The following is a 24,856-nucleotide window of genomic DNA, read 5'->3' on the forward strand; positions in this document are numbered from 1 at the left end:
ATTAAAAAACATTTTTGTTACATTTTTTGAATTATGCTTTTTAGAATTCATAAAAAAGAGGGGTTAAAATATTAAAAAACGACAAGAAAGTTATCTTTTTATATATATAGATACATTCTTAGTAAGATTTAGTAAATTCGGTAGGTCCCGGCACGAATATGTTACGTTTTTTCATTCTTGTGTTTATGATAAACATGAGCCTGATGTGTCCTAGCGATTTCTTCAATGTTTGGGCATATATTTGAAAGGCAAACTCTTACTTCCTTGTCAATACATTGAAGAACTCCTCTCCTTTTTATTTATTTTATTTTTTTTTACAGAGACAGAGAGAGAGTCAGAGTGAGGGATAGATAGGGACAGACAGACAGGAACGGAGAGATGAGAAGCATCAATCATTAGTTTTTCGTTGCGCATTGCGACACCTTAGTTGTTCATTGATTGCTTTCTCATATGTGCCTTGACCGTGGGCCTTCAGCAGACCGAGTAACCCCTTGCTTGAGCCAGCGACCTTGGGTCCAAGCTGGTGACCTCGGGGTCTCGAACCTGGGTCTTCCGCATCCCAGTCTGACGCTCTATCCACTGTGCCACCGCCTGGTCAGGCAAATTCCTCTCCTTTTACTTTTAACTGTGTTGAGTACAGAAAACCCCCACCATACTTATCATCTTAACTTTACACCAAACAAAGGATAGAAGAAACTTGTCTCCAGTCTTTCCAGGGAACATGGAGGATAGTGTAAACAATTCAGCACCACAGCTTAACAACCTTTTGCAACCTAATCAGGCAAGTGATGTGGGGGGTCGGGCAGACTGTCAGCTTACAGCCAGTTCCCCACACCTCTATCTCCCAAAAATCTAAACTCCAAAAACCCTGTTGGTGTTTTGGTCCCCAAAAGGCACATATTTCTCTGGAATACCATAGGGCGCACCTGGAAATCTTCTAGGGCGCACACTTTGAGAACCACTACTTTATCCACTGTGCTCATAAATCAGGTCCTTTTTTTTTTAAGACTTTGTTTGTTTGTTTGTTTTAGAGAAGAGTGGTTGGTAGGGGGAGAGAGAGAGAGAGATTATTTTGTTGTTCCACTTATTTATGCATTATTGTATGTGCCCTTACCAGGGATTGAACCCACAGCCTTGGTATTGCTCTAAGCAACTGAGCTATCTAGCCAAGACTTCCCTGGCCTATTTTAAAAATCAGGGTTTTGTGTTTTTTTTTTAATTGACTTGAAGGAGTTCTGTGTGTGCATTTGTAGCCTTCGATGGTTATTTGCATTGCAGGTATTTTATCTGAGCTGTGGCTTGCCATCTCTTTCCATTTTGTGTGTTTTAGTGTTCAGACATCTTAAATTTTAATGTCCATTGCATCACTTTTTAAGAAGTAGTTTGTGATTTTCAAGGTCTTATTTAAGAAAACTTTCCTTACTCCCTCCTGTATTTTAACATTTTAAATTATTTTTTATTTATATTTTTAAAATATTTTATTGATTGATTTTTACAGAGAGAGAGAAGAGAGAAAGTTGGGGGAATGAAAAGTACTAACTCATAGTTGTTCAGTTTAGTTGTTCATTGATGGCTTGTATGTGCCTTTTAAGGGGCAAGCCCAGGGTTTCAAACCAGCAACCTCAGCCTTCCAGGTCAACACTCTACCCACTGTGCCACCACAGGCCAGCTATATTTTAACATTTTTAAATTTGCTTTTTACCTGGAATTTATTTTTATGCATAATGTGGGTAGGGATCTAATTTTATAATTTTTTTTTCATATGTTTAATTATTCAAAGTCCATTCTTCTTCACCAACTAATTTCAGCCATCTTTCATAAATTGTTTCCATATACATATAGGTCTGTTCTTTTTTTTAAAGAATATGTTTTTTGGGGTTTTTTTCCCCCATTGATTTGAGAGAGAGGAAGAAGAGAGAAAGAGAAAGAGAGAGAAATAGCAACTCATTGTCCCACTTAGTTGTGCACTCTTTGATTGCTTCCCTACGTGCCCTGATGAGAAACGGAACCTGCTGCGCCCTTGGGGCACTGGGACAATGTTTTATCTACTGAGCCACCTGGCCAGAGCCAGATGGGTTTGTTCTTAAGTTATTTTTACATTTCTTGGATTTTATATTTCACATCAGACTGCTGAACTGAGAAATGTAAGTATCTACAATGCAAATAATAATATAGTCCAGTGGCCTAAGTTCTAGTAGCAATAGTGAACTTGAGACTTTGGACAAGTCACCTCACTGTATAGGTCTCATCTTCAGTGTATGTAAAAATGGAGTCCCCACAGCTCTAGCATTCTATGATTCTACTTATAATTGGGGCATTAAAACATGGCTTTTTATCATTTTGGCTCCTTAATTTAAGGAAAATTCCTTTTTAAGTTGGTCTTTCCAGTTATAGACATTAGCTGGCATTTGGTCTTTTGCTTTGGTATATATAACAAAGGCGGCAGGTACACTGTTCATTAATAATGTATATCAATAAGAGTTGTGAAAGGGCTTTGTTCAAGAGACTCCCTGAAAGCATCCTAGGCATCCTGGAGTGGTCTGTTCTAAGTGTGATCATTTCTTATATTGTTTATAAGATTCAGACCAAACTAAAATATTCATCCTCTGTCCTGACCAGCCTAGCTTTCTTTGTCAGAGGTTCTTCCAGTTTTGTTTGTGTGCCTTCACTGTTTGCCCATTAGTGCTCTTATATCATAGGCGCTCAAATGTGCAGGTAACTTTTTGGAGCAAATCTGAACATCAAGGTCATACTGGTGAACTGTAACTGGGGTGTAGTGTATCCTTAATGTGCTCAGTGCTGCCTTCCAGAGGATTTTGGGAATAGTAACAGAAGTCAGTTACTCCATAGGTTCGATCTACTATATAAGACAACTCCAAGAATGCCAGAGAGGAATCACATTATTTTTATGGGTCTGGACCTTCTGAGTTAACGACAGAGTTAGACAAAACCACAAGTTTTGAAGAAACCCAGCACCTTAAGCATCTTAGCAAACTTAAGTTGTATTGGCCATTTGCATTCCTTTAGACCAGGGGTTGGGAACTTTTTGACTGAGAGAGCCATGAACGCCACATACTTTAAAATGTAATTCCATGAGAGCCATACAACGACCTGTGTACGTTACACATTATCCAATAAAAATTTGGTGTTGTCCCAGAGGACAGCTGTGATTGACTCCAGCCACCTGCAGCCATGAACATGAGCAGTAGGAAATGAATGGATTGTAATACATGAGAATGTTTTATATTTTTAACGTTATTATTTTTTTCTATTAAAGATTTGTCTGCGAACCAGATGCAGCCATCAAAAGAGCCTCATCTGGCTCATGAGCCATAGGTTCCCGACCCCTGCTTTAGACGTACTCTAGACTGGTGTAACATTCTTAACCCTTTGAATAGTGAGTTTTTTCATGCTCGCTGATCCTCGGGAGTGAGTTATTTTTCAAACAATGAAATTAGATCCAGTTACAGTTTTATTAACTTAAAATCATGTTTGATAACCAATTTATGAAAACAAGAAGAACATACATTTGCCTTTTTTTAATGTTGCCTTACACATTTTTAAAATAAATTAGTCATACTCTGGATGGTCAGGAGGCACAAGGATGTACATGAACGTTCGTACTACTCAAAGGGTTAAAGCCCAACCATTGATTGTAGGGCCAGACTTTTGCAGGATGTCTCATGCCCTGTATATGATTATGTAGAATGTCTCTTCTTAATCCTGTCTCCTTTACTCTCTAGTGGATCTGATTGGTGGCTACAACATTGGCACCATCAGCCATGAGAGCTGTGTGGATTGGCTGGAACTTAATGAGACGGGGCACAAGCTTCTCTTCAGGGACCGGAAACTTCGTGTGAGGAGGGTTATTAAGGCCTTAGCCATTGACTGGTCCATGGAAGATGTGGTACTAGATGCTACCAGGGATTGTGGGGGGCAGGATCAGACTTAATTTCTTGGTGCTATGCCATTAGCATAGCACGAGGCCTAGAAGAATCAACATTCTTTTTTTTTTTTTGGTATTTTTCTGAAGTGAGAAGTGGGGAGTCAGAGAGACAGACTCCCGTATTCGCCCAACCAGGATCCACCTTACATTCCCACTAGGGGGCGGTGCTTTGCCCATCTGGGCTGTTGCTGTGTTGCAACCAGAGCCATTCTATCTAGCGCCTGAGGCGGAGGCCATGGAGCCATCCTCAGCGCCCAGGCTAACTTTGCTCCAGCAGAGCCTTGGCTGGGGGAGGGGGAGAGAGAGATAGAGAGAGGAGAGGAGGAAGGGTGGAGAAGCAGATGGGCACATCTTCTGTGTGCCCTGGCTGAGAATCGAACCTAAGACTTCCACACACTGGGCCAGTGCTCTACCAGGGCCAACTGGCTAGGGCTGAAGAATCAATATTCTTTGTATCAGATATCACAACCCATCCTATATTACTATTAAGAAGATTGTATCATGATGGCACCAAAGTCAATAGGGCAATTTGAAAGTTGGTTTCTCTCTCACTACTCACAAGTCTGTGCCCTCATGAAACTTCCTTACCCCTGCATCCCTCTTCCTTGTGCCCAGCTGACCTTTCCCCACACCTGCTGCTCTAGTGTTCTTCAGTGACACCTGTGACAGCATTGCAGCTGGCTTGAGACAGGCTCCTCCTGGGCACCACTTATTTTCCCTCCTAGCCCCTTACTGATTCTAATTTCAACATGGTATCACCAAAGTGTTCAAACTCAGGGCAAAGAGACTATCTGATGATGCTTTATTTTATTTTCATTGTTATGTGAAAGCCACGTTACAAATTTCCAGACCATTTAATTTATCTGGTGGCCTTACTTTTATAACCAGACTGGTGACTCTGGCCCAGTTATTCTAAGAATGAAAGTCTGACCTTCACCTAATTTAAAGTCCTAAGGTATAGATTTTTTCTCTATAGGTCATCTCTTATTTTGCCAGAGTCAGAATATACTAATTCAACATAAACTTCAGGGGTTGCCGGTTAGTAAGCTTTGAAATTCATCATGTACTTGACTGGTGGGTTAGCTCACTACATTTCATCATTAGGAGATGGTCAAGATCATAAGACACTGCATATCCAGTTCTAATTGTGCTATCTAACTCTTCCTTCTTCAGTTGCATCTATACGATATTGCAAGCTGCTCTAAGACAATGATCCTCAACTTCTGCTCCTACGTGCAGTGGGTTCCAGGAAGTGATGTGCTGGTAGCTCAGAACCGAAACAGCTTGTGTGTGTGGTACAACATTGAGGCACCTGAGAGGGTCACCATGTCCTCTATAAGGGTATGTCGACACGAGGGCACCTCAGACATAGTGTCAGGCTGATGAATTAGAGCAGTGGGGAGGCTCTGAAGGCTACTTGATTTTCTCTGCCCACCACTCATAATCTCTGTGATGGAATTGATACGTAAAGCTTAGACTCCTTCCCCACAATAGCCCAGGCCCTAGAACCATTCAGGTTCAGATTCCTGACATTATATTAGACCCTTGGAGTATGTATGGGTCTCTATTGCGGTGGCCCTTGGAATCCACCAAGTCATGAATGAGGAGTTCTCCCATGCTGGAAGATGCCCACGAGTTCCAGGTCCTTTTTTCTCAGACTGCAGAGCAGACCCCCTTTTCTATCCCACCACATGCTCCTGTAACCTTCCAGAATCTGGGAGGAGCCTATGGAAACAGAAGAGAGGCGGCTGGGCCAGGCCAGGATGACTGCTGTGGCTGTAGATAGAGCTTTTGATACTTTCTTTTTTTTTTCCTTATCTCATTTTTCTTCCTCCTTACCTCATTTTAAACTGATTAAGGTTGGGTTTTCTGGGGGTTACTTTGTGCTTTTTAACCCTTTTTTTACTTTTTTTTTGCTTTGAAGGTTATACATTGTATTTCTATAGCAATTATTCTTAAACGTTGACCTTGTACTTAAACTAACAAAGTCTAAAGTTAATCAGCATCTAACCACCACTCCCCTGCAAACAATACAAAGACATTAAAAGGACCTTTGTTAACTTCAATTACTTCCCCTTTGCCATTGTTATCCAGTACACATTTCAGTTCTCTTTAGTTATCCCCAAAGTTAAACATTATTCTATTATACAGACAAATTGTTTAGATTCACCATCATGGTGACAATTTCTTTGTTCACTTTTTTTTTTTTTGCATTGCGGATCTTCCCTCTAACGTTATTTTTCTTCTTGAAAAAGTCTTTTCATGATAAACAGTTTGTTTTTGATTATCTGAAAATGTTTTTATTTAGACTTAGTTCTTGAACGATGCTTGGACTGAGTACCCAGTTCTAGATGGACAGTTAATATTTGCCTTTTGCAAATATTGTTTCATTGATTCATTGATTGACTTCCTTTGTTGTTCTGAGAAGTTTAACAGCCCTTTCTGTATAGGCAATCTGTCTTTTCTCTCCAGATGCTTTTAAAATCTTTTTCTTAGGTGTTTTGAAGTTTCACTTACAATGCGTCTCAATATAAATTTTCTTTTATGTATCCTGCTTGTTATGTATTGTAATTCTTGTATTTGTGAGTACACATATTTTCATCAGTCTTGGAAGTTTCTCAACCATTATCTCTTCAAATATGGCTGCTTTCCTTGCATTCTCCAGTCTCTCCGTCAGAATTCTAATTAGATGTGCTGTATGTTAGATTTCTTGTCCTGTCTTTTATGTCTTTCTAACTTCTTTTTCACATTTCCTTTCTCTCTTCTCCTTGCTCTATGCTATATTTTGTACTTCAAGATGATGCTTTAACCAACCAAGCTACCCAGCCAGAGCTATATGCTACATTTTGGATAACTTCTTTAGATGCAACTTTCAGATCATTAATTCACTTTCATCGTCTAATCCAGGGGTAGTCAACCTTTTTATACCTACTGCCCACTTTTGTATCTCTGTTAGTAGTAAAATTTTCTAACCGCCCACCGTTCCACAGTAATGGTGATTTATAAAGTAGGGAAGTAACTTTACTTTATAAAATTTATAAAGCAGAGTTACAGCAAGTTAAAGCATATAATAATAATTACTTACCAAGTACTTTATGTTGGATTTTTGCTAAGTTTGACAGAATAAATCTTTATAAAACAATTTACTATAGTTAAATCTATCTTTTTATTTATACTCTGGTTGCTCTGCTACCGCCCACCATGAAAGCTGGAATGCCCACTAGTGAGCGGTAGGGACCAGGTTGACTACCACTGGTCTAATCTGTTTAAACCATTCATTGAAATTTTTACTTTAAAAATTAAATTTTCCGTAATGGTTTGGTTTTTTTCCTCCAATCTGCTGATTTCATAGAAAGATCTTATTTATTGATTTTAGAGAGAGGAGAGAGAGAGATGGGGAGAGGAGTGGGAAGCAGCAACCTGTAGTAGTTGTTTCTAGTATGTGCCTCGACTGAGTAAGCCCAGGGTTTTGAACCAGCAACCTCAGCATTCCAGGTCAAAGCTTTATCTACTGTGCTACCAAGCTCAGGCTGCTGACCATTTTTGATAGTTTCTTGTTCCTTGATTAATTTTTCATTTCATCTTTTGGGTCTTTAAATGTTTTACACAATTATTTTTTGTTCCAGAACTTTTTTCATAACTGATGTTTTAATATCTGAAATCCTGGGAAGTTCAGAACTGTTGTTGTTTGTTATTGTTTAAAGATCTATAGTGGTTTGTTAAATTGCATTTTGGTATTTTTTAAATTATGAACTCATGTCCTATTAGATCTTTTGGAGCCCTAGGACCTAAAATGTTTTCTTTTTTTTTTTTAAAGCTGTTTTTTTTTGTTTTTTTATTTTATTCATTTTAGAGAGGAGAGGGAGAGACAGAGAGAGAGAGAGAAAGAGAGAGAGGAGAGACAGAGAAGGGAGGGAGGAGCTGGAAACATCAACTCCCATATGTGCCTTGACCAGGCAAGCCCAGGGTTTCGAACTGGCGACCTCAGCATTTCCAGGTCGACGCTTTATCCACTGTGCCACCACAGGTCCCTAAAATGTTTTCCTCCAGAGGTGATTTGTGTTTGCTTCTGTAGGAATCAGGCGTATTAGTAACTTGTACCGCTTTTGTTCCCTTTACTGAAGAAAGGATCCCAGGTTTAAGGAGAGATTCTCACATTTGGCCTTCCCATCATGAAGAGGACCCAGGGTTCTATTCTCCTGATACTGTGTTTGCCTTCAGAGTAAATGTCCTCTCCCCATTTGCTCACCCACCATATTTGCATGCTGACTTTCCCTTCCCTCCCCTGCCCCTCTCCCTCTCTCTTTCTTTTGTTTTTAGGGGGGAGGATGGAAGAGGGGGTAGGAAACATTCCTAATGATTCTTCATTTGAACTCAGCAATGCATTAAAAAGTATGCCAGGTTTGAAACCCTGGGCTTGCCTGGTCAAGGCACGTATGGGAGTTGATGCTTCCAGCTCCTCCCCCCTTCTCTCTCTCTGTCTCTCCCCCCCCCCCCTCTCTGTCTCTCCCTCTCCTCTCTAAAATGAATAAATAAATAAATAAATAAATAAATAAATAAGCTTTTAAAAAAAAAAGAAAGTATGCCAGGTTCAAGTTGTCTTTTATGGGGAGAATCCTTAAGACTTATCTAGTCATGGGGCCTGACCTGTGGGGACGCAGTGGATCTGGAATGCTGAGGTTGCCGGTTCAAAACTCTGGGCTTGCCTGGTCAAGGCACATATGGGAGTTGATGCTTCCTGCTCCTCCATTCCCTCTCTCTCTCTCTCTCTCTCTCTCTCTCTCTCTCTCTCTCTCTCCCTCCCTTTCTCCCCCTCTTCTGTAAAATGAATAAATAAAAGCTTTAAAAATAAAAATGAATATCTAGTCATGGTACTGCTGGAAGCAGAAGTAGATGCCACATTTTGTCACCTTAGCTGCAGGCATTAGCACCATCATAGCTATGAGTATACTTAGTTAGCCCAAGGATAATACCATAGATAATGAATTGTATCTTCGTGAGCGAAGCTAAATGTTAGGAAAACATTGGGTCACTGTAATTCCCTCGGTGTGTGAACATAAGGTTGGATGAAGGAGGGTCTGTTCTGCAGTTGACTCAGTAGAAACACTTACTTGAGCCTGACCTGTGGTGGTGCAGTGGATAAAGCGTCGACCTGGAAATGCTGAGGTCACCGGTTCGAAACCCTGGGCTTGCCTGGTCAAGGCACATATGGGAGTTGATGCTTCCAGCTCCTCCCCTCCTTCTCTCTCTCTGTCTCTCCTCTCTCTATCTCTCTCTGTCCTCTCTAAAATGAATAAATTAAAAAAAAAATGCTTTAAAAAAAAAATGCTTTAAAAAAAAAAAAAAAAAAAGAAACACTTACTTGGAATTTGGGTGTTGGGGGGGGTTGAATTTTTACAGGGTGATGTCATAGGACTGGAACGGGGCGAGGGAAAGACGGAGGTGTTGGTGACGGAAGGTGTGACTACAGTTGCCTACATGCTGGATGAGGGCCTTATTGAGTTTGGAACAGCCATTGATGACGGCAACTACATCCGGTGAGGAGCTGGTCTGATAACCAGCCACTTGGGAAGGGCTGTAAAACTGGCCATATCTGAACAGGAGCTGGTGACCCAGGGAGAAGATTAGACAAAAAGGGCAAATAACTGCCTGGCCCTCCCGTTCACTACCCCGTTACCAGTGTTCCTCTGTGTCTCCCCAACCCTGGATTCATTCCTTGGGATTTGGTCCTTTCCTCCCCAGTGCAGTAGCCTTCTTGGAGACTCTGGAGATGTCCCCGGAAGCAGAGGCGATGTGGAAGACCCTGAGCAAACTGGCACTGGAGGAGAGGCAGCTGCACATTGCTGAGAGGTGAGGGGCTGCAAGCTGAAGTGCTGGGCAGGGAAGGCCGCCCCTGTGGTGTTTCTGTGTGGGCTGCTCCCACCTAGTGTGGGGACTGCTCCCTCCCCATGACATCCTCCCATCCTACACTGTCAGAGTATGTCTACTACTGTTTTTGCTTCCCCTTCTTGTAACCAGGCGCTCCTTCAAAGTCTTTAACACCCATGCTCTACATTACATGCACTGATTGTAGTCAGAGTGTGGTATAGGAGTGTAGCTGATAGGATAGACTTGGGAATCCAGATTCTTTTTTTTTTTTTTTGGTATTTTTCTGAAGTTAGAAGTTGGGAGGCAGTTAGACAGACTCCTGCATGCACCCAACTGGGATCCATCCAACATGCCCACCAGGGGGCGATGCTTTGCCCATTTGGGCCATTGCTCCGTTGTGGCTGGAGCCATTCTAGCATCTGAGGCGGAGGCCATGGAGCCATCTTCAACACCTGGGCCAACTTTGCTCCAGTGGAGCCTCGACTGCAGGAGGGAAAGAGAGAGAGAGAGGAAGGAGAGGGGGAAGGGTGGAGAAGCAGATGGGCGCTTCTCCTGTGTGCCCTGACTGGGGATCGAACCCAGGACTTCCACACGCCGGGCTGACGCTCTACTGCTGAGCCAACTGGCCAGGATGGGAATCCAGATTCTTAAAGTTTAAATCTTGGCTCCATTTACCAACTTGTATAACCTTAGAGAGATTACATAACCTTTCCAAGCCTTGGTATCTCAATTTCCTATATATAAAATGGGTTTAATAATAGAATTTATGCGGAGGACCCGGGTTCGATTCCCGGCCAGGGCACACAGGAGAAGCGCCCATTTGCTTCTCCACCCCTCCGCCGCGCCTTCCTCTCTGTCTCTCTCTTTCCCTCCCGCAGCCAAGGCTCCATTGGAGCAAAGATGGCCCGGGCGCTGGGGATGGCTCTGTGGCCTCTGCCTCAGGTGCTAGAATGGCTCTGGTCTCAACATGGCGACTCCCAGGATGGGCAGAGCATCGCCCCCTGGTGGGCAGAGCATTGCCCCCTGGTGGGCGTGCCGGGTGGATCCCGGTCAGGCGCATGTGGGAGTCTGTCTGTCTCTCCCTGTTTCCAGCTTCAGAAAAATGCAAAAAAAAAAAAAAAAAAAATAGAATTTACCTTGAAGGATGGTAAAGAAGAATGGGAATGGTAGTGAAAAACAAGTCAGGGCATCTGTGCAGAGACCATAGATTGTAGCACTGGCCAGATAGCTCAGTTGGTTAGAGCATTGTCCCAAGGCACAGAGGTTGCCAGTTTGATCCCCAGTCAGGGCACATACAGAAACAGATTGATGTTCCTGTCTCTCTCTCTCTCTCTCTCTCTCTCTCTCTCTCTTCCTCTCTTTAAAAACAATTTTAAAAAAAGAACATAGATTGTAAGTGCTCAATAAATGTTACCTGCCACTGTTTTGGCCAGGAGTTATCCATGATCCCTTTTCCCCCATACTCCCACAGCCAGACTTTCAGCAAGTCCAAGGGACTCTGATCCAGGTAAGGTCTTTAAAACATAGGCTCAGCCTGACCAGGCGGTGGCGCAGTGGATAGAGAGTCGGACTGGGATGCAGAAGGACCCAAGTTCAAGACCCCTAGGTTGCCAGCTTGACCGCAGGCTCATCTGGTTTGAGCAAAAGCTCACCAGCTTGGACCCAAGGTCACTGGCTCCAGCAAGGGGTTACTCGGTCTGCTGAAGGCCCACGGTCAAGGCACGTATGAGAAAGCAATCAGTGAACAGCTAAGGTGTCGCAATGCGCAACGAAAAACTAATGATTATGCTTCTCATCTCTCCGTTCCTGTCTGTCTGTCTGTCCCTGTCTAGCCCTCTCTCTGACTCTCTCTGTTTCTGTAAAAATAAATAAATAAATAAAATAAAACATATGCTCAGCCTGACCTGAGATGGCACAGTGGGTAAAGTGTCAACCTGGAATGCTGAGGTTGCCGGATCAAAACCCTGAGTTGCTTCCTCTCTCCTTTATCTAAAAGTCAATTTAAAACAACAAAAAACATATGCTGAATCTCTTTATTGTCTAACTCTACTGTCTCTACCTTAAAACTGGCCATCAGCATCTCCTACCTGCAGTTTTGCAAAAGGTCTTACGTAGTCTCACTGAGACTTTTTATACCCTTCGATGAATCATCCCATAGCAGCTGAGGTAAATTTTAAAAAACATAAATTAGATTATGTCATTTATCTGCTCAGCACTTACCAGTAGCTTACTGTTGTACTTAGTGGAAACCCAAACTCTTTGCCATGACCTAAGGCCCCATAATGTTTGGCCTCAGCTTCCTTCTCATACCAGGTACCGACTTGCCCCTGAGTCTCCAGCTGTACTGGCATCCTTCTGGTCCTTTGAGCATGCCGAGGTCACTCCTGCCACAGGGCCTTTACACTAGCTGTTCCCTCTGCCTGTAAGAATTTTTTTCCCATCTTACATGGCTGCCTCTTTCTTGCATTCAGGACTCAGCTCAAATGTCAGCACCTCAAACAGGCCTTCTCTGACTATCAACTTAAATAGTTCCCTCAGTTACTGTCTATAATATCACACATTTTACTTTCTTTTTCATTTTATCAAATTATCTTTTTGTTTGTTTGTTTACTATTTGTTTCCACCAGAAACTAAGTTCCCTGACAGCAAGGCCCTCATCTATCTTATTCCCTTGTGTCTTCAGTTCTTGTAAGAACAGTGCCTGGTACATAATAGATGCTTAGTGTATACGTGCTGAGCCAATGAATTAATGATGATCCTGTAATAATGTTACTATTGCTATTATTGCTCCCATACTGTAGGTGCTTTTCCGCTTTGGGCCATGTAGCAAAAGCTCGCTTCCTGCATGAGACCAATGAGATTGCAGATCAGATGTCCCAGGAATATGCAAGTATCATCCTCCTGATTCATCTAGTCTCTCTAGCTGAGATTTCTCTTAGTCCTCAGCTACATGAATCCTAGCTTTCAGCCATGACTGATTTCATGTACTCTGCCCACCCCACCCACACCCTCAAGTTGGACCATTTTGGAATTGCTTGCCAAATGTTAGGCTTCAGAGCCCATGATGTCTTTCAGTTTTCCAAGTCTTTTAGCTTCCACATCTCTCTGGCCTTCCTGTCCCAGCCTCACAGGCAGAAGGGCTCCTGCAGCACCAACAGTGAACCAGAACCTCCCTTTCCCTGCAGGGGGGAGAAGGAACAGACTTCTATCAGGTCCGAGCACGTCTGGCCATGCTGGAGAAGAACTACAAGCTGGCCGAAATGATCTTCTTGGAACAGGTATTGGGAAAAGGAGGACTAGATGGATGAAGGAATCAGAGGGGGGAGAAATGAGAGGCAGACGCGGGGGCAGAACTGGTCAGCTAGGCTTCCAAAGGTTTGGGGAGAACTTATAGAAATGTTTACACCATTAATTCCATTCCTTAATAGCCTTCTCTGTGTTAGTCCTTACAGCTACTCTCTCATAAAACATCTCTCTACCCCTGTACTCCAGAGCCTGTCTTTGTAGTTCTTGTACATGGAGGTAGATCCAGGTTTTGTGGGGCTTGAAGTTTATACAATTTGAGGAGCCCTCTTTAAGAAAGGGCCCATACAAATAAGGTGCCCTGAAGCTTAAGCCTCTCTTAATTTCACAATAAATCCACCACTTCTTATATATAAGTAAAGGCCATTTGTGCTGTTAGGCTAGGATCCTAGCCTGAGGAGAGCTTGCTGATTTCTGATTCTTACATCTTCCTGGTGTCCCTCTTTCCTCTGCCCGGGTTCCCCTAGAACGCTGTTGAGGAGGCCATGGACATGTACCAGGAGCTACACCGTTGGGACGAGTGTATTGCTGTGGCTGAGGCCAAGGTACCGGTTCTGTCTTTCGTCAGTGGTTTAGAACTTGTTTCCGCCAATATCAGAAACCTCTTGTCTAGGAGGCTGTAGAAATTGGAAGGGGATTCGGGCTGGGAGTTAGGACATTGGTGTCCAGGAAGATTTCCTCTGTTATAGTGGGATTGTAAAAACATGGGAAGCAGCAGGATGGGCAGGAGGGATGTGACTCCCAGTTCTCCTCTGTTGCATGCCCAGGGGCACCCTTCCCTGGAGAAGCTGCGCCAGGGTTACTACCAGTGGCTGATGGACACACAGCAAGAGGAGCGAGCAGGTGAACTGCAGGAGAGCCAAGGCGATGGGCTAGCAGCCATCAGCCTTTATCTCAAAGCGGGGCTCCCTGCCAGAGCTGCCCGGCTGGTGCTGACCCAAGAGGAACTGCTAGCCAACACTGAGCTAGTGGAACACATCACTGCAGCCCTTATCAAGGGGGAACTATATGAAAGGGTATGGCTGGCTTCCTATTTCTATCCCTTATCTCCAGGGCACAGTGCCCCTCCCCAGAGTCTTGGAGTGCATAGCCCTCCCTGACTGGTGCCCAGTTCTCTTCTTCTGGGGCTGACACTTAATTCTTTGTGTAGTAGGGGTATCATTGTAGTAATATAGTATGTGTTAACAGGCAGGTGATCTCTTTGAGAAGATTCGGAATCCACAGCGGGCTCTGGAGTGCTACTGTAAAGGCAATGCCTTCATGAAAGGTACTAGCTGTCCACACCTACCATTCACTGTTGTAGACTCTTGCCCATACTGTCCCCCTATTTGAGTACATATGTTCAGGTTGACTGGCTTCACTTCTCCTCCATTCCTACACTTCTCATTTATTTTCTATTTTCCACACTTCATTTTTCTGTCTTACTTGTCCTGAGTCCCACCCCGGGAAGCCTGAGCTGAGCGCCTCTCCATCTCTGGAGCTGGCTTGACTGGCTTTCCCAGTGGAGGTGGTGAGACTAGAGGAGGCGCGGGGGGACCACTTGGTACAGCAGAAGCTGAGCTGAGCGCCTCTCCATCCCTGGCAGCAGTGGAGCTGGCTTGACTGGCTTTCCCAGTGGAGGTGGTGAGACTAGAGGAGGCGCGGGGGGACCACTTGGTACAGCAGAAGCTGAGCTGAGCGCCTCTCCATCCCTGGCAGCAGTGGAGCTGGCTTGACTGGCTTTCCCAGTGGAGGTGGTGAGACTAGAGGAGGCGCGGGGGGACCACTTGGTACAGCAGAAGCTGAGCTGAGCACCTCTCTATCCCTGGAAGCAGTGGAGCTGGCTTGACTGGCTTTCCCAGTGGAGGTGGTGAGACTAGAGGAGGCGTGGGGGGACCACTTGGTACAGCAGAAGCTGAGCTGAGCACCTCTCTATCCCTGGCAGCAGTGGAGCTGGCTCGATTGGCATTCCCAGTGGAGGTGGTGAGACTAGAGGAGGCGTGGGGAGACCACTTGGTACAGCAGAAGCAGCTCAATGCAGCGATTAATCACTATATTGAAGCCAGGTATGGTGGTTGGGGGTGCAGAGGAGGTTGAGTGTGAGATGAGAGGGGCTGGGGCAAATAAGGGTGCCAAGGCCGAAAAGAAGAGAGGCCTCAATTAAGGGTGGCATATGCCCGAGGTGCCCTTTACCTCCATCCATCTTCCTCTGCCCTCAGATATATTTATGCCTTTCCCAACTTTGCCAGGTGCTCCATTAAGGCAATTGAGGCTGCTCTGGGTGCCCGCCAATGGAAGAAGGCAATTTATATATTAGATCTGCAGGACCAGAACATTGCGTCCAAATACTATCCTCGAGTGGCCCAACACTATGCATCCCTGCAGGAGTACGAGGTGAGGAAGGTCCCTTTCCACAGCCTGAGGCAATGCAGCACAGCGTAGCAAGGGGAGAGCCCAGAACAGGACGTGGAGCCATCTCACCAAATCCTTCTTTCTGGGGCCTGGCAACTTCACCGTCCTGAATGGAAAGAAACTATGTCCTGACCCTTATTTCATTCCAACATGATGCAGACCCTCCTTCTGTGCCAACATGAGTGATTAATTCTTCATGAATAATTCCAGCTTATTTACAATTTAAAAATGCTTTGCATTGCAGAAAAGCAAGGCCCTTCTAAACTCCCATTGTCTTCATACTGTTTTTGGCTGGTGTTTTCTTCAGAACAGTAGAAGACCTGAGACCCCATAGTCATCTTTCTTCCCCTGTTATGGTACAGTAGTGGTACCCAGGCTCGGCTTCCAGCCAGCCACTATTTGTTCTTTCCTCCACAGACTGCTGACTGCTTTCACTCTGTCACTCTGACCTTTTGCATCTGCCTCTCTCAACCACAGATTGCTGAGGAACTGTACATTAAGGGAGACCGGATAAAAGATGCGCTAGACATGCACACCCAGGCCGGCCGCTGGGAGCAAGCCCACAAGGTAGGGAAGGAGGTGGAGTTCAGACAAGAGAATTCTGCTTCTGTGCTTGCAGTGCCACTCTCCTTAGTCTCTGGTCTCCCATTTCCATGGGCTCCCGGAAAGCTGAGAAAGTACCAAAATATAGTCTGGGTAACTTTGATCCCTAGCCACAGGGAAAGGTAAGGATGAACAGAGACCCATGTTCCTAAACCTGGAATTCTGAAGAGCAGATGGGTTTGGGAGCTGGGGAACCTGGAATACCACTCCTGGCACTAGTGACATTGACAACTATGCTCTTCTGCCCCCAGAACCCAGTGGGTACAGTAGGAAGACAGTAATGGGAACATATGCCCCCAGCACAGGGCATCTCTGACCCTCCCGCCTTAGCAGAATATAGTTCTTACTTTGCTTCCTATGAACTTGGAATTCCTTGAGCTGACTAGGGAGTGGCAGTAACCACACTGCTGTGGTTGGTAGGAAAGTTCAAGCTCCTGAAAAAACAGGTTCCCTTAAGCCCCACTTCACTGACCGCTCTGCACAGCCCTCTGTTTCTCTTGGGAACTGGCACCTGAGGCTTCTCCTGCTTTGTGTGCATAGCTGGCGATGAAGTGCATGAGGCCAGAAGATGTGTCGGTGTTGTACATCACCCAGGCCCAGGAGATGGAGAAGCAGGGCAAGTACCGCGAGGCTGAAAGGTGAGCCAAGGCCCCGCCGACGTGTGGAGGGCGATGAGGCTTCGGGGCTGGAGGAGGGATGGGGTCTGAGGTGTGTGTCCTCTGCTCAGAAGGCCATGACAAGACCTGTTAGGAATGCCTCTAGCAGCAAGATGTGGGTCTAGGAGGCCCCAGGTGTATCTCCATCCCTAGGCTGTACGTGACAGTGGAAGAGCCTGATCTTGCCATTACCATGTTCAAGAAGCATAAGTTGTATGATGATATGATCCGCCTGGTAGGGAAGTACCACCCAGATCTCCTCAGTGACACACATCTGCATCTGGGCAAGGTGAGCCTTCTGTCCCTGCTCCGCTCTTCCTCAGACAAGCTCCCCCTGCCCCTCGCCACCCTGACCCACCTTTCCCCAGGAGCTGGAGGCTGAAGGCCGACTCCAGGAGGCTGAGGATCACTACCTTGAGGCCCAGGAATGGAAGGCGACAGTGAACATGTACCGGTCCAATGGGCTTTGGGAAAAGGCATACCGGGTGAGGAATCCAGGCCACACTGGGGCTACAGCCATCCATCTTCCCCACTCTTAAGTGGCTGTCTAGTTCTAGACTAGTTGTGAGTGTCTTTGAAAAATGTCCACATCTATACACAAAATCTCTCATGCAATTTTAAGGGTTTGTGGATGACCTGAAACCCATCCTTGGACCATAAGCAGGTTAAGAGACCCTGAGACTTAGCCTTTGTCCTGTTGTTCTAGCTCGGGTACCTGATCCTTGTCAAAGCTGATGGCAGGTCAGAGATAAGAAGGGAGCAGCCATGTCTCCCTGCACCAGAAGATTGCCGAGTGCTTTGCTTTGCAGGTGGCCAAGGCTCACGGAGGAGCTAATGCCCACAAACACGTGGCCTGTCTGTGGGCGAAGAGCCTGGGAGGAGAGGCTGCAGTTAGACTGCTTAATAAGCTGGGACTCCTGGAAGCTGCTATTGACCATGCTGCCGACAACTGGTGAGGCACAGAGCCTTCTTCCCACTGGCCCCATGCCAGACAGAGCTCTACAGAGAAAAATAAAACTGATGTATAACTCATAAGCATTTCTAAAAGCTGAGGCTGAGGGAAGAAAAGTGGTGAGGAGAGATCCTTGGAAGGACTTGAAAGAGAGGCAAGAATGAACTAGTAACTCTTCTCCTATTCCCTGGGTGTCAGAACAGTGTTTAATCTTTGGCCGTTCTAAGGATAAAAGTGGAACGAGAACAGCTTTTAAAGCTAAAATGAGCCCTAGCCGGTTGGCTCAGCGGTAGAGCGTCGGCCTGGCGTGCGGGGGACCCGGGTTCGATTCCCGGCCAGGGCACATAGGAGAAGCACCCATTTGCTTCTCCACCCCCCCCTTCCTCTCTGTCTCTCTCTTCCCCTCCTGCAGCCAAGGCTCCATTGGAGCAAAGATGGCCAGGGCGCTGGGGATGGCTCCTTGGCCTCTGCCCCAGGCGCTAGAGTGGCTCTGGTCTCGGCAGAGCGACGCCCCGGAGGGGCAGAGCATCACCCCGTGGTGGGCGGGGCATCGCCCCCTGGTGGGCATGCCGGGTGGATCCCGGTCGGAGTCTGTCTGACTGTCTCCCCCCCCACGCCCCCCCACCCCCGTTTCCAGCTTCAGAAAAAAAAAAAAAGCTAAAATGCACTGAACATGTAACTTACTTCTTTTTTTTTTTTTTTTTTTTTTTGTATTTTTCTGAAGCTGGAAACGGGGAGAGACAGTCAGACAGACTCCCGCATGTGCCCGACCGGGATCCACCCGGCACGCCCACCAGGGGCGATGCTCTGCCCACCAGGGGGCGATGCTCTGCCCCTCCGGAGCGTCGCTCTGCCGCGACCAGAGCCACTCTAGCACCTGGGGCAGAGGCCAAGGAGCCATCCCCAGCGCCCGGGCCATCTTTGCTCCAATGGAGCCTTGGCTGCGGGAGGGGAAGAGAGAGACAGAGAGGAAGGGGGGGGGGGAGTGGAGAAGCAAATGGGCGCTTCTCCTATGTGCCCTGGCCGGGAATCGAACCCCGGTCCCCCACACGCCAGGCCGACGCTCTTCCGCTGAGCCAACCGGCCAGGGCCGTAACTTACTTCTGAATATCAGAAGTGTGATTCTGTTAAATACAAAATAAAGATTCCTTAAATAAATGTAATGCATCCCTGCACAGAGTCAGAGTGCTAAGGACAGTCTCAGTCATCTTCGAGACTGTTTTCCTGCCAGTACAGATGTGGCTCTGGAGGCATGGTGGAGGCACAGGAGCCCTGCCTGCCCTGTTCCTGTAGTGCTGTGATGTTCCCTCCTTCCTCTCCCTCCCTCCCTCCCCTCCCTCCTTCTACTCCCTCCTTCTGCTTCCTCCCTCCTTCTCCTCCCTCCCCTCCCTCCTTCCCCTCCCTCTTTCCCTTCCCTCCTACCCATCCCCCTCTTTCACACTTGCCTGCTCTCAGGGGAAGCACAGGCTTTTCCAAATGTGTCCTGATGCACAGTGACAGTGATGTGCCCAGCACAGGGCTGCCTATCTTCACATCTCTCTATGCTTCTCTATTACTTCCTATCCGTTGTCTTTGTTAATCTTTCCCTTCCCCTCAATTCTTGCCTTTTCTGTTTTCTCTTGCCCTCTCTTTCTCTTTTCCTCTTATAAAAGGAAGCATTGAGAAGCACTGAGTAAGCAAACGTCATCTGCACCTCCCTTTCAGCTCCTTTGAATTCGCCTTTGAACTCTCTCGGCTGGCCCTCAAGCACAAAATCCCGGAGATTCATCTCAGATACGCTATGTACCTGGAGGACGAGGTACGGACGCCATCCTTCTCCACTGCTTTTGACCCTGAGCACAGGGCCCTCCTTCCACGTCCTTGCCCCCTGCTGTCCTGTGTTCACCTCCTGTGGTGCCGGTTCCCTCATGGTGGCTGCCCTTTCTCTACCCTTAGGGTAAATTTGAAGAGGCTGAAGCTGAGTTCATCAGGGCTGGTAAACCCAAGGAAGCAGTCCTCATGTGAGTTCCCCAGAAGTTCCTAAGTCCTGACCTCCCAAGCACAGCCCCAGCTTCTTTCACTGCCATCCTCACCTTCATCCAAACCTAGGACCAGTAAATCCTACATCCCCTCAGTGACATGGCTGTGGGCCTCCCACTGCTGAGCCCTCAGACCTGTACTCAGCCTCTCCTGTGTCCCCATCTGGGAGCAGGTTTGTCCATAACCAGGATTGGGAGGCTGCTCAGCGTGTGGCCGAAGCCCATGACCCTGAGAGCGTCGCCGAGGTGCTCGTGGGGCAGGCCCGGGTGGCCTTGGAGGAAAAGGACTTTCAGAAAGCAGAGGGACTGCTGCTTCGGGCCCAGAGACCAAGCCTGGCCCTCAATTATTATAAGGTGGGACACTGAATTCAGGGCCACGAGGGGAGGGTGAGAGCCTATGTGAGCCCACAGAGCACTCCTACTGACCTCTGGGTCTGAGAACGACCAGGAGGTTAGCACTGGGGAGGGGAAGGAGATGAGAGATCTGAAGACCCAAGAATCAGTGGGCTGTACCATGTGTGTAGCAGTAGGAAGCTGTCATGCCTTCCTCTGCCCTCCTGATACTTGGAAATCTGAGCAGGAGGCTGGATTATGGAGTGATGCCCTGCGGATCTGCAAGGACTATGTGCCTGGCCAGTTGGAGGCTCTGCAGGAAGAGTATGAGCGGGAAGCTACCAAGAAGGGGGCCAGGTCTGAAAACAAGGGGTCTGGAAATGTGGGCAGGGCAGGAGGCTGGGTCATAAAGTGCCCCGACAGGCTGCCCCTCCCACTCCTGCTCACTGGCCCCGCATCTCCACAGGGGTGTGGAGGGGCTAGTGGAACAAGCTCGACAGTGGGAACAGGCTGGCGAGTACAGCCGTGCAGTCGACTGTTACATCAAAGTGCGGGACACGGGAAGCAGCAGCCTGGAGAAGTGCTGGATGAAGGTGAGCCTGCCGCACTCACCCTGCCTCTGCCTGTCCAGGCACAGGTCCCCCCCTGCCTGTCCAGGCACAGGTCATGCTGGGTCACACCCAGCATTCCTTCTCAGAAATTCCTCTTTTCTCTCCTTTTTTTTTTTTTTATTCCAAACAGGTATCAATTGAGTGCTTGCCAGATGTTAGATCCAGAAACTGTGAAGGCTATAAAAGGGGATTTAGGACAGAACCCTGACAGTCAGCAATTGGGAGACGTTAGACTAACATGTGGCTCAGTTACTTTTGTATCTGAGTGATCATTCAGTGACCACTAAAGTGTGTGATCAAGGTGAAGTTCAGAGAAGGTTGAGATCACTGTGGGCTGGAGGGGTCAGGGAGGCTTTGTGAGGGAGGAGACAGGCCTAGGACCAGAGCCAGGTGGAGGTCGCGAAAGAAGCAAAGGCTTCTCCTTTACCCAGCAGCTCCTGAAAAGAAGTCTCTAGCAGATTAAGCCAAGCCAATATGTTTCATCAATTCTAAGACATATAAATAATCACATTTTAGTATCTTTGAAATTAGAATACATGTACAGTTTAAATGGTGTGCCTTAGATTCAGGGAAATACTATATTTCCTCATGTATAAGACACTCCCATGTATAAGACACACCTTAATTTTGGGGCCTGAAATTTGAAAAAAAAAATGTATTACATAAAGTTATTGAACTCAAGTTTTATTCATCATAAAATTCATACAACTCAGCCCTGGCCGGTTGGCTCAGTGGTAGTGTGATGGCCTGGCGTGCAGAAGTCCCGGGTTCGATTCTCGGCCAAGGCACACAGGAGAAGCGCCCATCTGCTTCTTCACCCCTCCCCCTCTCCTTCCTCTCTGTCTCTCTCTTCCCCTCCCGCAGCCTAGGCTCCACTGGAGCAAAGATGGCCCGGGTGCTGGGGATGGCTCCTCGGCCTCTGCCCCAGGCACTAGAGCGGCTCTGGTCGCAACAGAGCGACGCCCCGGAGGGGCAGAGCGTCGCCCCCTGGTGGGCGTGCCTAGTGGATCCCGGTTGGGCGCATGCAGGAGTCTGTCTGACTGTCTCTCCCTGTTTCCGGCTTCAGAAAAATACAGAAAAAAAAAAAATTCATAGAACTCCTCATCATTGTCAAAACTCTCATCCAGTAACTTATCCTCATCTGTGTCTGATGACGAATCACAGTCTTCATATATTGCCTCAGTTCCATCTATGGCATCTGAAATGCCACAGTTTTATAACCACTGTATAAGACGCACCCAGTTTTTAGACCCCAAATTTTTTTGAAAAATGTGCATCTTATACATGAGGGAATATAGTAATGGTATTAGGAGTTATAAGGAGGCAAGATTGAGTAGCCCCCTAAATAAGTATTGGTGCGATGTCGCCCTTGCAGAAGCCCTTAGGCTTTAGAGGCCTTGTCATTGAATAGCCCCTAGAAGTTGGAGGGGAAGGAAGTAGAAAGGACTGGTGATTGGTTATGAGAGTTTAGCAGATTTTAATCAGCAAGTATTTATGAAGCATCTGTTGTATCTTACTGTGAGCATTGTTTACTGCAGTCTGTGCATGACTATACCTTCTTCAGGCTAGTCAGAGGATGGCTTCCTGGATGGGGGCACTTTAAGCTTTGAAGGGTTTGGCAAGTAAAGAAAGAGAGGTATGAATAAGTGGAGGAAAGACGAGGAAGATTAGCACAGTCTGTAATGAAACCATGTGGAAATTAAAATCTCATGAGTCTGTCACATCACAGTGGAAATACAGTAAGCTTATACAACACTTGGGTTTGTAGGATTACTGAGTTTTAGGGTTAGAGGTGTCTCTAAAGTCATCTAGACCAGCACTGTCTAACAAAATGTAATGCAAGTCACAAAGGTAAGTCACACATGTAATTCAGAATTTCTGGTAGCCACACTGAAAAGAAACAGGTGAGAATAATTGTAATATTTTATCTAACCCAATATACTTAAACTATTATTTCAACATGTAATCAATATAAAAATTTATTTAGATATTGTACATTCCTCTTTTTCACACTAAGTCTTTGAAATCTAGTGTGCATTTGAGCTTATAGCTCATCTCAATTAGGACTAGCCACATGTGACTAGAGGCTGCTGTTCTGGACGGAACAATTCTAGACAAACCATCACTCTTATGATAAAGAAACTGAGGCTCAGAAAACCCCAACACAAATATTTAGAAAATGTCCTGGACTCCTATTTTAGGGTTTCTTTCCCTATACTATGTTAACAAGATTCTATTTGTGGCCCTGGCTGGTTGGCTCAGCGGTAGAGCGTCGGCCTGGTGTGCGGGAGTCCCAGGTTCGATTCCCGGCCAGGGCACACAGGAGAAGCGCCCATCTGCTTCTCTACCCTTCCCCCTCTCCTTCCTCTCTGTCTCTCTCTTCCCCTCCCACAGCCAAGGCTCCATTGGAGCAAAGATGGCCCGGGCACTGAGGATGGCTCTGTGGCCTCTGCCTCAGGCACTAGAATGGCTCTGGATGCAACAGAGCGACACCCCCTGGTGGGCATGCTGGGTGGATCCCAGTTGGGCACATGCGGGAGTTTGTCTGACTGCCTCCCCGTTTCCAGCTTCGGAAAAAGGAAAAAGAGCCCTGGCCGGTTGGCTCAGCGGTAGAGCGTCGGCCTAGCGTGCAGAGGACCCGGGTTCGATTCCCGGCCAGGGCACATAGGAGAAGCACCCATTTGCTTCTCCACCCCTCCGCCGCGCTTTCCTCTCTGTCTCTCTCTTCCCCTCCCGCAGCCGAGGCTCCATTGGAGCAAAGATGGCCCGGGCGCTGGGGATGGCTCTGTGGCCTCTGCCTCAGGCGCTAGAGTGGCTCTGGTCGCAATATGGCGACGCCCAGGATGGGCAGAGCATCGCCCCTGGTGGGCGTGCCGGGTGGATCCCGGTCAGGCGCATGCGGGAGTCTGTCTGACTGTCTCTCCCTGTTTCCAGCTTCAGAAAAATGAAAAAAAAAAAGAAAAAGAAAAAGAAAAAAAAAAGATTCTATTTGTGACAAAGGACTTGAGAAACCAGTTTGTCAAAGGTGGCAAGACAAATGCGGTGACCTAAGACAGCAAAGTGTCTGAAACAGGACAAACTGAGGGGTGCTGGATAAGTCCTCTGAGGGTTATTTAAAAGCTGATGGATCAGCCTGACCTGTGGTGGCGCAGTGGATAAAGCGTCAACCTGGAAACGCTGAGGTTGCCGGTTCAAAACCCTGGGCTTGTCTGGTCAAGGCACATATGAGAGTTGATGCTTCCTGCTCCTCCCCCCTTCTCTCTCTCTCTCTCTCTCTCTCCCTCCCCTCTCTATAATGAATAAATAAAATCTTTTAAAAAAAAAAGCTGATGGATCATGGGGCAGGCTCCTCCTAGGAGGGTGGAAGGTGAGGGAGAGTTTAACAAAAAGTTGGCAATTGAAGGGAAAAAGAACATGAGGCTGAGGACCCCCAATGGTATTTGTCTCTCCTACCCACTTCCATCTTCTGTTCAACCACTCAGGCAGCTGAACTGTCCATCAAGTTTCTGCCCCCCCAACGCAGCCTGGAAGTCGTTCGGGCTGTGGGACCCCAGCTGATTGGAATTGGAAAGCACAGTGCAGTAAGTAGGGGGCTGGGACTGAAGAGACAGACTCCACAGAACTGGGTGGGGTGGTGACATCTGCACCCGGGATGATGTGTGATGTGGGCCTCTTGGCAGGCATGGCATGCAGTTCTGGGGAAACGGGGGAGCTCACAGAAGGGAGACTGAAGAGTGGAGGGGAAAGATGGTCTTCAGTCTCCAATTTCCCGCCATGCAGGCTGCAGAGATCTATCTGAACCTGGACCTAGTCAAGGAAGCTATTGATGCTTTCATGGAGGGTGAGGAGTGGAACAAGGCCAAGCGTGTGGCCAAGGAGTTAGATCCCCGGTGAGTGCACTCCCCCTCTCACTGGGAAATTATCTTCCTTCCTTTTGTAAAAACTGGGAAAGTTCTCATGGGAAGGGTATGACTATGAAGCCATCCCGGGACCAGGGAGTGTGAGATCCCTGTTCATCTTTGCAGGTATGAAGACTATGTGGACCAGCATTATAAAGATTTCCTCAAGAACCAGGGCAAAGTGGACTCGGTAAGACTTACGGAGTTAGCAGGAGGCAGACACACACAGAGGCACAAGAGATTCTCCCTTTTCCCTCTCACATCATTTCTCTCCTA

General features: G+C 46.9%; 1 protein-coding gene across 3 annotated transcripts in view; it reads left to right on the plus strand.

Annotated features, from left to right (window-relative positions):
• Positions 1-24,856, plus strand: part of IFT172 (intraflagellar transport 172) — a 42,735-nt gene that overhangs the window by 13,886 nt on the left and 3,993 nt on the right. The window contains exons 15-38 of one of the 3 annotated variants that reach the window (XM_066378634.1): positions 3,744-3,856; positions 5,120-5,287; positions 9,347-9,483; positions 9,689-9,796; positions 12,616-12,700; positions 13,000-13,092; positions 13,585-13,662; positions 13,885-14,133; positions 14,306-14,384; positions 15,042-15,162; positions 15,346-15,490; positions 15,926-16,075; positions 16,652-16,749; positions 16,921-17,056; positions 17,136-17,252; positions 17,577-17,719; positions 19,424-19,517; positions 19,655-19,719; positions 19,911-20,091; positions 20,318-20,427; positions 20,537-20,663; positions 24,164-24,262; positions 24,462-24,571; positions 24,707-24,770. In XM_066378634.1, the coding sequence (XP_066234731.1) occupies positions 3,744-3,856; positions 5,120-5,287; positions 9,347-9,483; positions 9,689-9,796; positions 12,616-12,700; positions 13,000-13,092; positions 13,585-13,662; positions 13,885-14,133; positions 14,306-14,384; positions 15,042-15,162; positions 15,346-15,490; positions 15,926-16,075; positions 16,652-16,749; positions 16,921-17,056; positions 17,136-17,252; positions 17,577-17,719; positions 19,424-19,517; positions 19,655-19,719; positions 19,911-20,091; positions 20,318-20,427; positions 20,537-20,663; positions 24,164-24,262; positions 24,462-24,571; positions 24,707-24,770 (2,870 nt within the window). The remainder of the gene's footprint in view (positions 1-3,743; positions 3,857-5,119; positions 5,288-9,346; positions 9,484-9,688; positions 9,797-12,615; positions 12,701-12,999; positions 13,093-13,584; positions 13,663-13,884; positions 14,134-14,305; positions 14,385-15,041; positions 15,163-15,345; positions 15,491-15,925; positions 16,076-16,651; positions 16,750-16,920; positions 17,057-17,135; positions 17,253-17,576; positions 17,720-19,423; positions 19,518-19,654; positions 19,720-19,910; positions 20,092-20,317; positions 20,428-20,536; positions 20,664-24,163; positions 24,263-24,461; positions 24,572-24,706; positions 24,771-24,856) is intronic. The other 2 variants (XM_066378636.1, XM_066378635.1) reach the window with 2 other exon arrangements.

This window comes from Saccopteryx leptura, chromosome 3, assembly GCF_036850995.1.
Source record: "Saccopteryx leptura isolate mSacLep1 chromosome 3, mSacLep1_pri_phased_curated, whole genome shotgun sequence".
NCBI lineage: Eukaryota > Metazoa > Chordata > Mammalia > Chiroptera > Emballonuridae > Saccopteryx > Saccopteryx leptura.